Here is a 16660-nt window from a genome sequence, read left to right as displayed (position 1 = left end):
TTAGAATAAAAAAAATTAAAGGCCATTATTGGATCAGTTACAGAAGGATAATCTGGGAATGCCTATCAACACAATAGGCCTTTCTATCAAAAGAGTTTGTATGTTTTACGTTCACAGCATTAAAAAAGATTTTTAGTATTAAAATTAAAGTTAATTTAGTCACACAATTTCCAGGCAGAAGAACTTTAGGCTGTTAATTGCATTTAGTAGAAAACACTTTGAACAACAATCTAATATAACGGTTGAATATAATGAACAGTCTAATGTAATACGATGAAGGTGGAAAAAAAGAATAAAAAAACAAGCTCTTGAGAAAAAAATGATCTAGTCAGTTGAGGTAAATCATAAGAATAACACCCTCTGCATACAATCTCCTCTCCTTTCTACTAAGCAACTACAAAGATATTAAAAGTAGTTACTTCATATAATCTTATTTTATATTTCAAAATTATTAAGTATGGAACTGTATTCCAGAAAAAATCAATAAGGTGTACGTTATTTGATTCTGTATTATAAGTAGCAGATGACTACAGATCACATGTTCTTGTCAAAAGAGATTGAAAACAACAGAATTGTAAAAAAATAAAAATAAAAAAAAATTCCATGGAGGGATATTATTTTCATTTATTCTCTTAAGAATATTCATCATCTCCAGAGTATGTGGTCCCTGCAGAGACTTTTTCCTTAATAAATAAAATATCAACTTCTAAGGCATAGAATGAGAAGAGTAGAAGCAACTAATTTTGACCATTTGTTATAGGAAGACTTTTAAATATGTGCAACATTTTTTTTAACTATATAAATATTCATTACCCATAACTGTTACTGTATGTGCACTGATTTTACCTCTTTTACAAGAGGTAAAATATTTTATACTGAGGAGCTAGAAAAATGGTTCAGTAAAGTAAGGGTCTTAAATAAGCCATAGTATTCCACCATGGGAATGTCCTTCTGTTCTTATGCACATCTGCCAACATTTGAAATTCAAAAATATATGTAGTTTTCTTGTGCACCTGCCTAGGGAGAAACTTCTGTCCAAGCTCCCATTTTCTTACAAAGACAAGATCTTATTTAAAAGCAAAGGGTGGGAGGCAGTAGTCCCTGCTAATAGCTTGCCCTGGACGGACAATCAGCAACACCATATTTTTATGAAAGTATGCCTACCGACTCCACTCTTGGAGTACAAAATAGAATATACAGTACAGAAACCTAGCAAGTATTTAGAAGGTGACTTTTATTATAAGTATTATTATAAGTATTATAAGTATTATTTATCACCATGACAGATTATAAACATACAGGATTTCTTTTAAGTACAGAAATCCGTAAAGATCAGCTTATACAAACCTGCAAGCAGCACTCAGAATCCTTTAAGTCTGACTTTATTTCCTAACTGAAGAGATCATGTATTTATAATAATGGAGAAACTCTAAATGAGGAAACTAGGAAAAAGTCTCGAGTGTTCTTGAAAAAAACATTTCAGATCTACATTCTCTGAAATACAGTTTGTTAACTTCACATTTATATACTAATTTGTAAGAAAGGTAAAATGCAATATTCATTAATAGTATTTATGAATCAACAACTAGGAAAAACATGAGGCGGTAAAAACACAAAATCTTTCCTTTTAACATCCAAGAGCTAAGAAGTAAGAAGGAAACATTTCTATACTTCAGTATAATCAGTGTAGGATTCTCAAGATTATATTTCATGTGCTCTAGCTTCCTCTTTATTCTCATATTCTTCTCCAGGAAGAAATAAGATGACGTAGTGTATATATAGAGAGAGGTATTTCATGCCTTTCAGTTAAGTCAGTGAGCAAATTAATTCAGAAAAGTAATCACTATTTGTCTTTTAATATTGTTATCCTCCACTACAGGACACAATATACTGAAACACAGATACTCTGATTTCTTATGTCTTGTAAGCAATTAAATCCCCAAGTACATTCTAACAATTTCCCTCAAGTACACTGAAAAGATATCAAATGTTAAATTACAGCCTTTCATCTTACAAAAAAATTCAAAACCTTAGACTTAGGTTGCATTCACCCATACCTAAAGAACCATTTAAAAAATACAATCTGTAAGTCTTTTCACAATTCCCATCTGGCTAGCCTCACCAAATGAACAAACAACCAAAAAAAAAATCTAAAAACCTCCCTAAAAACCTCACCCCAGAAACTCAACCCTGTATGCTTCTCCACAGAATTACAGGCAATGAAAAACTCCTTCTACATTGATAGGACTATATATAAATTCTCTCTCTTAAGGGTAAAAACATAAGCTTTAGTCACTTAAAATTAGTTTATTATTCGCTATAAAGTTAATGTTCTATTTTACATCAGAGAAAATTAAATGACCAAACCCACTTCCATATATAAAAAGATGAAACTATTTTGATCCAGCCGTACTACATTGGAAGACTACTATTACTGTATTATTACTATAAATAGTGGTCTAAAACTCAATTCTGTAACACTACATTGAGATTTTTGCAAAAGCAAATCAATTCAAGTTGTTAGAGGTACAAAGAAACTGTATTTGATACCTGGGAAATGTAGATTCTACCTTAAGAGAATAATCAATGACCATGTTTTGTTTAGCCTACAATAATGAAAACTGAGGGCTATGACTATTTTTATAGACACAACCATGAGTAAAAGAATAACTAAAGGTGAAAAGGCCCTCCTAGAATTAAAGGGCAACAGACTAAAGGGACTATGTGTAAATTTAGCTTGGAAATTGGAAGAAGTCCATCCAACTCCTCAGGTTATAGAATAGTTTCTGAAGAGGAACAGCATGGACAAAATACAAATTACTTTTAATATGGAGTATACGTTGTTTATAAAGCAAAGAAAAAGACTATTTTACTCCGTAGGTCTGTTTTAGTTCTATGTTCTTTCTCATTACGATCCTGCTTATGAAGCATATCACGAGAGAATCAGCGAGGAGTTGCTGTACATCCTTTAATGCCACAACTAGAAAAGCAATCAACTTCACTGCATGGGGCACAGAAAAGCCTAAATAATCTAGTTTTCTGACCCTCTTAAGTGATCAGTACAAATGTCTTATTCAAGTATTTGAAAGTAGATCATGAAGCAAGAATCTTACTAGAATTTAAAGAACTACAGAAATTTGACAGCTCAGGGATATTGCTAGTCCTCCATAATGATTTTGTAATATTCAATAAGATTGAGAAGTGTTTTCGTTACCTTAAAATATTCCCTTTTTGATCCAACAACTGTGCGATACTGTTTTTGTGAAGATAAGCTTTAATAACATGCACAAAAAGCACATTAAGGACCTAGAGATTAAATCCTTAAGGGGCTTAACTCTCATTTAAATTGTCACATCAGTGGATCAAATCTAAATGACAAAGGTTTCCTGAACCTTCTCTAACTGTGAAATAGTGTCACTGTTAATGTTAGAAAATGCTTCCTACAATAAGGACTCAGGACGACTTGATTTTCCAACTTTTTCAAAAAGTAACTTTGCTTTTACTTGGAAATGAAAACTTTGAGTTGTTGCACTTCATGGAATCAAATCCGTTTCATCTGAGAACTTTCAGATTTAAAGAAAGTAAAAGGAGGAAAAGGAACAAAATGCATGAAATAAGAGAACAATCAGAACAGAAATAGATAAAATAGCAATGTGTTTATGGACCAGAGACAGAGGTTGCCTTATACCTCCGCAAGGTCTGAAAAGAGTGCTTGACTTGTGCTACGTCTCAAAGTATCCCAGTAGCTTCTGGGGACAAGGTCCTCTCCTTCTGTTTTAAGAACCTGCAGAAGTTTCAAGAAGCACAATAAAACAACAGGTTACAGACTTTTAAATCTTTCCTAATTGATCCTCAGAAACAAGGCTTGATTCTTTTGCTTCTACACAGAGAAATCTCTACCCAGTTATATGACACTTTGTAAATCAAAGCAATACTGGTCCATTATGGCTATTTGATTTTAATTATGATGTGGCTGTGCTGAAAGTATCACCAGACTCCACCTACCCAAAGTAAGCAAGCTAGGGAAAGCAGAGAGTGATTTTTTTTCTATAAGTACACGTGAAAATGGCCATCTAAACTTTGTATTTTGCTGTAGGTTTTTCCTCACAATTTTGTTTTGCCTAATATATTAATTTTCCATCTTACAATAAGAAATTTATTTCCTTATTGATCCGAATATAAAAGGCATCATTCAAATTGTTATATAAATTTCATCCAATCACCTGGATGACATTCTTGTAGGAATAAGGAAAGGTAAAAATCAAGCCTAACAAACCTAACTTTAACCGACATACATATCAAGAAAACACTAGGCAAATGATGAACAAACTTACCTTACTTAAATGAAAAATAGGGTGTTTAATTTCTCCAAGGAAAATATGCTTACCTTTTTGCTCTGAAATAATCTGCATTATTTTTGGTCGCCTGAAAAATCCTCCCTTTTTATAAGCATTCCTTTATCTTGCAATTAGTCTTGAAAGATCTATGTAATACGTTTTTGTTTTTTTTCCCTCCCCCAAAGAATCTAGGGGACACAATCCTGATGAAGACAGCAGAAGGCTAATCTGAATTTGGTTAGGGTTATTGTAACTACATGAATTTTCCTCCTTCCTCCAATTAATCTTAAGTAGGTCTCCCATTTTCAGGACTCCCTACTCATGTCCATATGGGCATGCAAGTCAAAAACACAGAATGAGTTTAATCTTCTAAATATGATTTTTTTTTTCTTTGTATCAGCACGTATTGTTCTATTAGACAATTTACACTGATCGGAATGCTGTGCAATGTGTAACACACACCATTATCACGAAGAATACTGTTTGTATTAATAGTTCACCTTCAACAAGTTGAAGGGTTACTGTGTCTGTGTATTTCACATTATGACAAAAACCAGAAATACTAATATACAAAACTCTTTAGATAGCTGAAATATAATATGATTTCCAACCTTCTCTTTTCCCTTAATGTTCGTCAGTACAATAGCTTCTCAGGTAACAGGTCTTCAATACACTTGTAATATTTCCACCAGTGATGCCATTACATGAGTGAAGGTATTATCTAAGAGCTCTTATCAGTGCAGTGAGGCTCAGCGCACATGGGACTGTCATGTATTAATTTGCCTCAGCTGTATTTCACATATATAAATAAATGAATCTATGATATCTGTAATTCGCATTTTTTATGAATAATGCTCTTAATACTACCAAAGCAATATTTCAGCACTAAGTCAATATGTAATTTGATAAAAAGAGAACCAATAAAAATACATAAAGATATTTAATATACGGTGTTGGCTGCAGAACATTGCAAAATACTTGCTGGAAGGTACTAAATAATCTAAAATATTTTAACTTGTCTACTGCTTCTAGAGCTTCTGTTATGTACTTTCTCCTCTATCCAATTCAATTCAGCTCCTTCTGTGAATTGTCATCAAAGAAACGTGACAAGTTACTAGGAATTATAGCCTTATTTAATATATACTACACTTTTATTTCCTTTTTGAAAAAATCTGGTTTTATCTTTCTCTTATGGTAGAGTAACAGTCCATATGCTGTTCATATTCACATTATTCTCATACATTCTCAAAACTCCGTTTAGTCCTAAATTTCTAAATTTAAAGAAATTGTTTTACTTCAGCGCGTACAGGATTTGGTCCTTATGGCATCAGTTTCCCTCTAACATTTATTTATATCCCTTTGATATTTACTAGGCCATGTGTTAGAACACCTCATTCTTTTATGCATACAATTCTGTAATATATCTATCTTAAGTACTCACTGAATTTATTCTCTTACTTTAGCTAACAGAATTAGTACTTTAGGGCACGCAGATTTTATTTTCCTTACATGCATCTTATGACAATTACTACATTTCAGTTTGCATTTGGCTAGTAAAAGCACTCATGCAATACATGCTGAGCTAGTCTTAACACACAATTGCAGTATGCACCAGATCGTGACTTAAAAGAATTAACCTACAGAAATGAAAATACAAAAATATTTAAACCACTTAAAGCTGCATGGCATGCACCTTATGGCTTATAGACCTTGACACTTCTCAGAAAATTACAAGTGTTGTTAAGGATAAGGTGAAGAAAAGGGCCCAACACAGTACTTTTGCACTATCTCAGACATTTTAGGGCTGTACTTCCTTGGTCTCAAGTATCTTCTACTCCCCAGGACATTAAGGGAAAAACTGAAAAGGCCACTACAATTCTGGTGAATACATTCAAAAAACCTGAACATTCTTTTTCTCTCTTGCCAGTTTCATCTCTTACTCTTCTAAAATGATCAAAAGTAAGTTTACAGTCACCTACATAATGAAGTTTTTTTTTTCTGTAAGATCCTTTTCTAGTTCATCACTAAAAGTTCTTGTTTGTTCTGTATGTGAAGCACAAAGGCTCTCCTTTTTTTTTCCTTTTTTTTCCTCTTTTTTTTTTTTTTTGACAGCATAGTAGGGGGCAGATGACGAAGGTGAAGGTTTCATATAACTTTTGCTATTACATCACATTATACACAAGGAGGCAAGACAGACTCAGGCTTAATGTACCTAGGTTAATTAACAAGATGGCTCTACAATTTTTTAAGATCTATTTTGTCCTTCTTCTAAAAAAATACTAATTCCTTCATTTTATATAAACAGTGAGAACAACCTTTCATTCTGGTAGTCTGGTCTGTTTCTGAATGCTTGCAATGAGCGCATGCAACTTTTCATGGAAGTAAGCAACCATCACATTTTTACTGATTAGCAGAAGTAATTGATTTGATGAAAAATATAAATATAGTAAATATTTTTATCGCATACTATTTCACCTTGCTGGTGAAGACTGCATAAATGAAAAATATTTAGAGTACATACACTGTTAGTAGAGGTATGATATCCATAAAGTTGAAGACGCTGACAGACAGCAAAAACGGGCCAAGTCAAGTATCACGTCAGAATGAAGACAAAAGAAGGAAAAAAAAATAAAGACAACAGAATAGGTTAAGATTTATTTTATATAACATTAGATTTAGTTTTATTTTAAGGTGACAGTGAATAGAAAATGGTTTGCTTTATTTTCATTCATTAAATTTTCTTTAGAGAAATACGAAGTTGAAGAGATTAATGTCAGGAGGAAAGTTCCATTTTGTAATCTTTTCTGAAAACCTCTTCTTCTGGGTGCAAGTTGCCTTGTTCAGAATAAACAGTGTGTGAGAGATTCAACAATCGACCTACAGTTTTGAAAAACTAATAACGCTAGTTCTTCTCTGGGTGGGAAGATCCCTTTTTAAACCTTATCTGAGCATATAAAGTATTAATTCTTGGAATTCAAACTTTATACAGTTTCAGGGACAAGAACCTGAGATCCTGAATCAACGGTCTGAAAAGGATACTGGGCACCATGACAAACTTCACAGATATGTCAAAATGTTTCTTATAATGAAGAATTCTTTCCATAAATATGTGCAAATCACAAAAGAACACATTTATTCTGCCATGGGCTTGACAGACACTTGTACCTGATTTTTACCTGTCCACCAGTAAAATAATTCCTGGCACTGCTGCCATCCTCCAGACAAACCACGCTAGTCTATTTCTGACTTACCTTTCTCATGCATGTAATAAATGCAAATTTGACATTAAATTAAGAATTTAATGTTCCAAAAAAATCTATTCATATAATATAAACAACTGAAGATGTTTTGTGCTAGTCATAAGCAGTATTTAATAAATATATATATATATATAAAATCTGTTCGCTTATCAAATTTCAGCTATATTAAAACTGCTACATTAATAACAAGTATGTCTACATTTAACGTTTTTTGTAAGCTATAAGAGCAGGAGTATAGTTTGGTTTTGCTACTGAGATGCCTCACTTTTAAGTGACTGAATGGCACTGCCTCATTACTATTCAGTTTTCTTAAAGATTCCAAGTGGAATCAATGCTACTGTTGTGGCATATAATACAACATTTAAATACTAATTTTTCTTTTCTATAAACCACTTAAGTATTTTTTCCAATAACTGCAGTAACTGTTTTTCTTTGTATATACTTAAAATTATACATATTCTTTTAACGATAAAAATTTATTGCTTCAAAACAAATTGAAAGTCATTAGCGAATGCGATACACATACACACACAATCTTGTACAATTTTGACCTGCATTAAAGAAAATAAACGGACTACCAGCTGCAACTATTCCAATTTTACTTACCAGCATTGCACGTTTTTCTTCATCTCCCTTTCTTTCTCTCTTCTCATTTTTTTTCCTGAAAATCTCTTGTAGCTACAAAACAAATCATTTTGTTCTTATTTTGCTTTTGGGCCATTTCACATGCATAACAATAATTCACCGTAACAGTGCATGCACTATTAAAACATAGTTCTTCAGTTCCAATTATGTTTTTTGTTTATATTAGTTCATTAGTTCTTCAGTAAAATATCAATGTTCCAATGACAGTGTTTTTTTGTTTGTTTGTTTATATTCATGCCTTCGTGAATCTTCTGTCACCTTAAGCATAACACAGAAAGGAAAAATTTCTTTATTAGTTTTCCCACAAAATAAAGCTAATAACTCTGTTTGGGTGCACAATACTCAGAACATCCTATTTAGCTTTATGTTTTAGCCAGCCTAGGTCTGTACTGGCTTACAACAAGTGGGAGTTTCCAGTCTTTTCCAACTCCTCTAAGCACATCCTTTGTTGTCAGGTACTATTTAGTTTAGTTGTATAGCTATGCAGTCAGCTGGATCAGTTTTTTTTCATGTTAGTTAGCTAGATCAGTTCTTATTCCTGCTGGCACAAGCATGGGGTGGAAACACCTGGTGGGGGCGAAACATTCCCTTTAAGCAGCAACAAACTACTACTCAAGACTAATTTATGAAGTACCTTTGTTTTTTCAAGTATGTTCAAAGAATACTTTTGAGTCTTGTAAAACACCTCCTTCCCAAATTTCTTTATGTTAAGAGCTTTAGACATGACTTCTGAGACAACTTCAAAAACCACATTTAAAACATACAGAGATTCTTACACATTTATTTTTAGAAATTGCAATGTCTTCATATTATGAAATGGTCTGCAGTTCTATTTCTTTGTAAGTATCAATATACTTTAAATAATTTTATTATTGCAATACTTACAATATTCCCAAACCATTAGAAAAAGAAAAATGACATTATTCTTCACAGCAGACAGAGCAGTATTACGATGCTGTTACTGTGATGCCATCTACCAGTGAACTTCAGCTTTTCAAAAATCGCATCTGAAAATATTATACTGCCCCTTGTAGTATGTGTTAATTCAAAATGGGCCAAAAAAAAAAAAAACACACTGTAGCTGACAAATTTGTCCTATCCAGAATATGGTATTTTTAGAACCAAACATCATGGTATACAAACAGTGGTTTCAAAGACTGGATTTTACCTACCAGAAGCCTGGTAAAAACCCGATACTGATAAAGTGTGTGTGATATACTTCGCAAGAAAATCTTCCAAATTTAATCAGAATAACATATTTCAGAGAATGAAAGACAATGGGATCAGCAAACTCTGCTGCTGTGGTATGATAGCAATAAAATAAATGAATGCAGTGTTAGAGATCAAACAGCAAATGCCTTTGTAAATAACATTTTATGAATTTCCAAAATGAACTACTGTCTTCTGGAACTGTCTATAGAGCAAATACAGACCAGAGTATTGTGTGTCACTGTACCTACTTTTAAGTACAGGATTAATTTACAGATCTAGTTATATCTTTTCAAATATTTTTGTAAATTCACAGGCACAAACTACTGTAACCTATGCTGACAAGGAAAGAGTGATGAGAGGACATTTAGCTTGATGGCCTAGAGTATTAAACAGCTTGCAACCCACAACTGTGGAAAGGAGAAAGGTAAATGAAGAGATAGAAGTAGAAAGAAAATGCTTTGTGAAAACCGAAGTGACAAGCCATCAAGTAAGAGAGAAGAGTGGCAGTAATTGAACACACACATACCTCCCCCTAAAAAAGAAAAAAATCTAGGGGAAAAAAGGCAGTGCATCTTTGGATGTATTTCCCCTTCCACTGAAGCAAAGAGGGTAGGATTCTGTTGCATTCACCATTAAAGCGCTTGCTAAACTTCTGGAAATGGATCTTTTGTTCAGAAAGAGTGCTATAGGATACCAGTGAGTAGAAAAGTGAATGTGAGAGGATCTGGGAGTACTTTCATAGGAACATTGTTCGGAACAGGATAATGAGATTGCTGAAAGGAGCAAAACCGAGATCTCCTGTAACAAGGGAACACAATCCTTCTGTTCTCTGACCTCACCCTTATGATATAACCAGAGGGAAAAGCACAAACACATGATGAATTAGTTTACAAAACCACCAAAGCTGTTATCAGAAAAACTAAGTATTTTGCAACTCTTTACTACATGTACTCTTTTTCTTTGAGAATCGTAACACGCGATCCCTACACCATTCTCTAGAAAGAGGGTTTTTTGTAAATCTGAAAAGTATTAACTTTACTTCCAATTAGCTCTCCATAATCAATGAAGAAGTATTTTGCAAACGTTGGATGTAGTTCAAACGTCTACGTTTAGTTTCCTGCTTCCAAGCACAGAGGAGATGATCCACACCCATGCAAAGTGAGTACGGATGTCAGATACATAGTCTGCAGCTGTGTCTATCAGAGAATAACTCTGGTATCACTGAATAAACTTTTATTCTCATATTTACTTTTATTTACACAGACACCATTTATCTACCTTCCTACGTATTTTAGTTTTTCTTACTTCAGATCTAACATTCTGATGTATGGGTTTTGACCTAATTTTTTTGAAGGGTTACTGATACTAATCCAGCAGAGTTAGGATCATCTATATGTGTATCTATATGTGTATATAGTGTATCTAATGTTTGAAAAGTCTAATTTCTTCTATCCACTAAGTCCGGTAATAGGAAAAGAGTAAAGAGGAATTTTTAACGGCTATCGGTGACCATGACAGAGAAGAAATAAAAAGCAAGATGTGAAGAGGACTATAAAAGCACGCTTATAAAGAAAGATGTAATATCCATCCCTAAGTGTTGCACTTTTTTCCCTCCTTTATGTATGTATGTGATCCTATTTTTACCATAAGTTTCTGAAAGGCAATGCTTCCTGCTACAATTTTCTCTCCCATCCTAGCTCTTGTAATGCATGACCTTCTTTCATTATTTTAACAGTCTATTCCACTAGCTGGTCTGGATAGTCATGAAAGACAACCTTCCCATCTCCCAGCAAATTACTTCAATGTTTGGAGCTTTTTTTTTCCTGGAGGAGATGGTTTTTGGAATCAGCAAATGGAAGGAAATGTACATTTAATATTATAATAGAAAAAATGTTTAGCATGCCAAAATATGCATGTGGCAGCAGCTTCCAAAACAAAAGAGACCTGTTCTGATGGAGCTAGGCCAACAGAAAACAAGTCCTCTTCAGATCTCACTCACTGGCTGTGCATCACCTCCTTGAAAAAGAGAACTGAAGGAAGTGCAGTGTGTTGAGGATAGTTTCTGTGAAGTTTCCATTTTCTTTAGGTTAGCATAGGTTATTTGGATTGAGCCTTATAGCTTGAGTTGGAAATAATTCAGAAACAGAACACGGGAAGTTAGGGTGCCTTTGTTTTTAATTGTGTTTTTAATTAAATAATTCTACTGATCACTGATATAGCAATATTACTTCAACAGTCTTAATTATCTGTGAATGTAGTAGCAATTATAAAGATCCAGAATAAAAACTGGAATTAAGCTTCAAAAACCATTACATACAATATACATATGCACTGTAATAAGAAACTACTATTTACATTACATTTACTGTTTACATTAAATAAGGTAAATAAACCACTCCAGTCAGTGGAGAATGCCTCATGTTCTCATGATTGCTGACATCATCTTAAGTCTCAATCTGGACAGAAAGTGAATTTCAAGATTACATAAGAACATTGAAGGACTGAAAATATACGTACCACTAAGAATTCCTTTTTGTCCACCATCTCATTGCCATCAGTATCAAACATGTTGAAAGCAATTCTAAAACCTGCATGCGGCTCTGCCAAAAAAAACCCAATCATTTCTTCATTTGCTCAGAAAAAAAACAAAATTCTAAGAAATTATTTTCTTATTATTAAGAAATTATGTCTTTTATAAAAGCCATATCCTTAGCTAATTTAGATTAGTATATTTGTGAACATAGTAAATGCAAATCAGAACATCAATATAACAGTATTGTCTGTATTATGAAAACATAAGGTATGCTCACAAATGCATAGATTAGGGAAATATACAGTAGAAACAGAACATGAAATATTCAAGAAAAATACATTTCGTTAGAGGTTGGTTCAGCAGTTAAAAGAGTGTTAGTTCATAATTAGAGTCCATTTTATTTAATAAAATTGTAGAAAATAAGTTTATGAAAACACTTTAAAAAGCTTTGAAAAAAAAAGTACAGGATGCAACTCCTGGTCAAAATGAATGACATGTTGAAAGAGGCAGAATTTTCTTGTTTACGTGCTTACAGTCATTGAAATTTGAGATCAGGTTAGAGTTTTACATTAGTTCAGAAACACGTTGACTTTGAAGGCAACTGTAAGTGAAGTCTTTGGGCAACATTACGGTGATAATTCACTGCCTTGCAATATGGATGAATTATGGCCAGAGGTCAGTCCAGATAAAGAGATGATGGAAGGATATCCACTGATATAGCACTTAAGGATTGTACAGGTTTGGGCTAAAGTTCCCGCTCTGTCTGTTTCACAGAAAGTATCCAAATCATATCTGAATAAAAATCTAATGAATCCAATATAAATGTTTTAATTGTATACAAAGGAAAGACAAAACACTTTGATCCTTCCCAAAAAGCAGATCTTAAAATATCAGTCAGCATCAGGCTTAGTTTACTCTAGCTATAAGTTCTTCTACTTTGTTTTCACAGGTGGTAGAAGAATAAGTATTCAATTTTGTTAGTGTTTTCTTACATAAATATTTACTTCAGTTTGACAGAAAATGAAACATGTTACTGATATCACTATTCCACTGATGCTGTCTTTTACGCACTAAGAGGTAAAACAAAACAGTAATAATGTATATGACATATATTCTTCTCCCTATATTCAATGTCCTTTATGACTACTGAATTCAGTACATTCAATTAGAAACTGTATACAAATTTCAAAGAACAAAGCAAGTTTAAGATCTTTACTGGGTTTTAGCTGAAGTGCCTCAGCTTTCTTAATACCCAGTAAAAGATGTTTCTAGAGAATAAATCACTTAAAACATAACACAGGATTCTGTAGGACAAGACAGGTTCAAATGAATATAAAGATGCTTGATACATTTTTTTTTCGATATTGGGATATGCAGGAGAGGACAAAAAACATCCCAATGTGTAGCAATACATTTGAAACTTAAGAATTTGAAAGGAAGCATTTTTTTTCTTTCCCCCAAATACTTACTTGTTAAAATACATAAGAGAAATAAATATTCTGTGTAAGATATCACACCTGAAAACAAAAACAGAAAAAAATATGAAAAATTAGTTTTACTTTGGATTCAAATCTTAAACTTGAACATATTAAATCTATGTACAAGACAGAACATTTTCATACATATGCATGTGTATTCCCATTTGTTTGCATGTGACCATATTCAAGCTAGTCATTGATTCATTTGACTAAAATATGGATCTATGGTGGTTTGTTTTTGTTTATTTTTATTTTTATTTTTATTTTTTTTCTGTAGAGTATTTTAGGAGATAGATACATTAAATAAGGCAAACTAGACAGTGGAGAATAGCTCATTAAACAGAAGCTGGTTAGATTTTTAGAAGCTATTTAGCTCTCTGAAAATCTCACCAATAATACATGACAACACTCTTTTAACAGGAGAACATTTACTCTGAGAACTTTATTAGTGCTTCCTCCTGATGCATACTGTTTGAAAACAGTTCTTGACTTTAATATATGCTTTCTAAGTGCATGTCCTATATTAACTGAAAACTTGGCCTTGCATTACTTATGAAAGTAGTTTGGGCTTTCGAGTTGTCTTTATATGCACACTTTCATAATAATCACCTGAATTTTATATTAAAACTCTTATTAAATGAACGTGTAGAGTTTGTTAAATATTTTCAAAGCCTATTAATGGAACCTGTACTGTCATCTTCCACATCCAAAATACCCGTAAGGAATACATCCAAGCTTTTCATCTTTTGTTAGATATCAAAAGGCAATCACAGTATGAAACGGCATTTCCTTTCCTCTTCAGAAATAAAAAAGGCAAAATTAAAGTTAGTGCTGAAGTCAATATCCAAACGGTATGTCTGGTACCCTAAGCTGTACTTCTACTTCTTCATCTCTTGGGTAAAAAGATAACCTTGCAGAATGCATATAGTGCAAGTGAAAAAGAACATCCTGCAGTGCACTAAGAACTGGCAACAGTAACCTGCAACTCTACCAAAAGCCTTTAGCTCTAACAGTCTTCAAGGCTGAGCTACCAAAACTCGTTCCTGATTTCTAACCAATTGATTCTGTTTTATAAAACCCAAAATCTTAAGTCAGTCCACAATATTAGACTATTTCAAAAGCTTAACAAAACAAGAACAAAAAAGTATTAGATGCCTGATAGCAGAGATGTCTAACTGCTGCGACTTTCAAAAGTTACTGTCTCCTTTATTTCAGTCCAAGTGAAGTTCGTAAGCAATTTTAAAAAACCCAGTCACACCTTCAGATGCTTAAATATATTCAGTTGAGTTAGACTTTAGAAGATATAATGAACTATGTAAATAGTCATCTGAACTTTTTTCACTGAAACACCTATATAATTCAAACTTAAACACTATATTATCCATATAGATTTCACAATTATTGAACAGATTTAACATCAGCACTTCCAGTGCTGCCAAACTAAGAAACTTCAACATTTTCAATTAATACTTATAGCACAAAAAGTTCCATATTAGTTCTGTCCTGAAATAATATTCATGAAGACTTTGTCATTTTTCCAGCTTTGAGGTGAAGATTCCCTGCTTTTAAGAACAGTTGTAAAAATCAACTTAGGTACTTCTTCAGCTGCATTCTCCAGTAACACAAAGATGTGAATCAATGTGTGGCTTGAATTTACACAGCACCTTGCAGAAGTTCTTTGACAAATGCCTACTTGAGTCTGTTTGGACAAGCAGCTATCAAGAAATCAGATACCTCAAAGGTTCTCATTCGGTGATGTAAAACATTCTTTAATAGCCCGTCAATAAATGTAAAAAATGAATTTTTGTTTGTTTGATGACACCTTCTTTGTTGTAGAACGGAGGAAGGAAGTGCAATTGTCAAACAGTCCACCACAGGTATGAAGACAGCAATATAAAAGGCCTTGAAAGCATTCTCTCCTTTTGTTTGTGCTGGTATATTGTAGCTGTAGACAGATAGTTCTGGTTGATTGCTCTGAGTGTTATGGGAGAGAGGCTCTGTACTTTCAACTGAATTGAAAGAAAAGCTTATACCAAGATCAGAAAGAAGAGGTGGAGGTCACTTGAGGGTAAAACACAAAAAACTAAGACCTAAAGCTGGCTGGCATAAACCTGTGTAGTTTATCTATGGCAAAATATACTGACTTTGGTACTTGCTTCATACTAAAATGTGCATGTTTTAAAGAATATGAGTAAAATAATCTTGAAGTGTTCATATCATATACTAAATGAGAATGAAGGAGACTTGAATTCTATTCCCATTCATTTCTATTCCCTTTCCCATCATCTATTCTTATATTATCTACAAAACGTGATAGCAGAACTCACTTGTTTTGTAAAGTGTACCGAAAAGCTATGAAAGTGCTGAAGTTTATTACCAGTGTTACCAGTTTATTACACCAGTTTTGAGTCCTCTTAACTTCTATTAGATTCTGTAGAATTTCACTAACAGAAGACTGGAGTAAAATATTGTTGAATCAAGACTGTCTGTTTTGGAGACATCTTATTACAGACTTAGTAAGCAATATCTAAATACATTTTTATAAACTGATAACGTACTGATTTAACAGATTCTGAAGGTGAATAGTCAGATGTTCTGACTATACAACTGTCAGCCAAGAGCAAGGAAATACAATGCAAAAATGTGCCAGTTTCTGCTTCTCCCTGAAGTACTGACTGCAGACTCAGGGCAAAAAAATCTAAGTGCAGTTTACAATTCAAGATTCAAGAGATTCAAATCTCTAGAACACGCTAGAGATTTGAGCTTGGGACCCTCCTCTAAAAATAGTGGTTTACTTACTTGTTTAATAAATTTAAGCTGTAGTTGAATTAGACTCATCAAATAAGTGCACACATTTGATTTGAGTTTTTTTGTTAGCATGATTATTTTAAAGATCCAAAAAGTGTCTTTATTTTATAGCAACTACTTGTGGCTGCTTTTAGAAATATTTTTAAAGTTCCATCAGTCCTTTACTATTCTGAAAATAAGCAAAAGAATATGGGGGTTATTTACCATAAGTAGCTTTTGCATTTTGGTACACAAGCTAGCAGATTCTTTTTTTCATTTTTTTTTTTTAAGTGATACAGAATATTAAAGAGGGAAAAAAAAAAAAAAAAAGACCTGGACCGTGGCTCTTCCTTTACCAATAAAGTTGTAAAGGCTCAAAAATAGCTTGGTCTGCTCGCTTTAAAGGGA

The 16660-nt window shown here is 33.1% G+C and overlaps 1 protein-coding gene across 6 annotated transcripts in view; it reads right to left on the bottom strand.

The window, feature by feature from the left end:
- The window catches only part of MICU3 (mitochondrial calcium uptake family member 3), a 49673-nt gene that overhangs the window by 16192 nt on the left and 16821 nt on the right, over nt 1-16660 (bottom strand). For 2 of the 6 annotated variants that reach the window (XM_083835026.1, XM_083835028.1), the window contains exons 5-9: nt 13457-13504; nt 11972-12054; nt 8204-8275; nt 6859-6897; nt 3689-3784 (exon numbers count right to left, since the gene is read on the bottom strand). In XM_083835026.1, the coding sequence (XP_083691152.1) occupies nt 3689-3784; nt 6859-6897; nt 8204-8275; nt 11972-12054; nt 13457-13504 (338 nt within the window). The remainder of the gene's footprint in view (nt 1-3688; nt 3785-6858; nt 6898-8203; nt 8276-11971; nt 12055-13456; nt 13505-16660) is intronic. The other 4 variants (XM_083835027.1, XM_083835029.1, XM_083835030.1 and 1 more) reach the window with 2 other exon arrangements.

The sequence above is a fragment of the Anser anser genome (genome assembly GCF_964211835.1).
Source record: "Anser anser genome assembly, chromosome: 4".
Lineage (NCBI taxonomy): Eukaryota > Metazoa > Chordata > Aves > Anseriformes > Anatidae > Anser > Anser anser.
The sequence above is the reverse complement of the archived record's forward strand: the minus strand, read 5'-3'. Positions and strand labels throughout refer to the sequence as shown.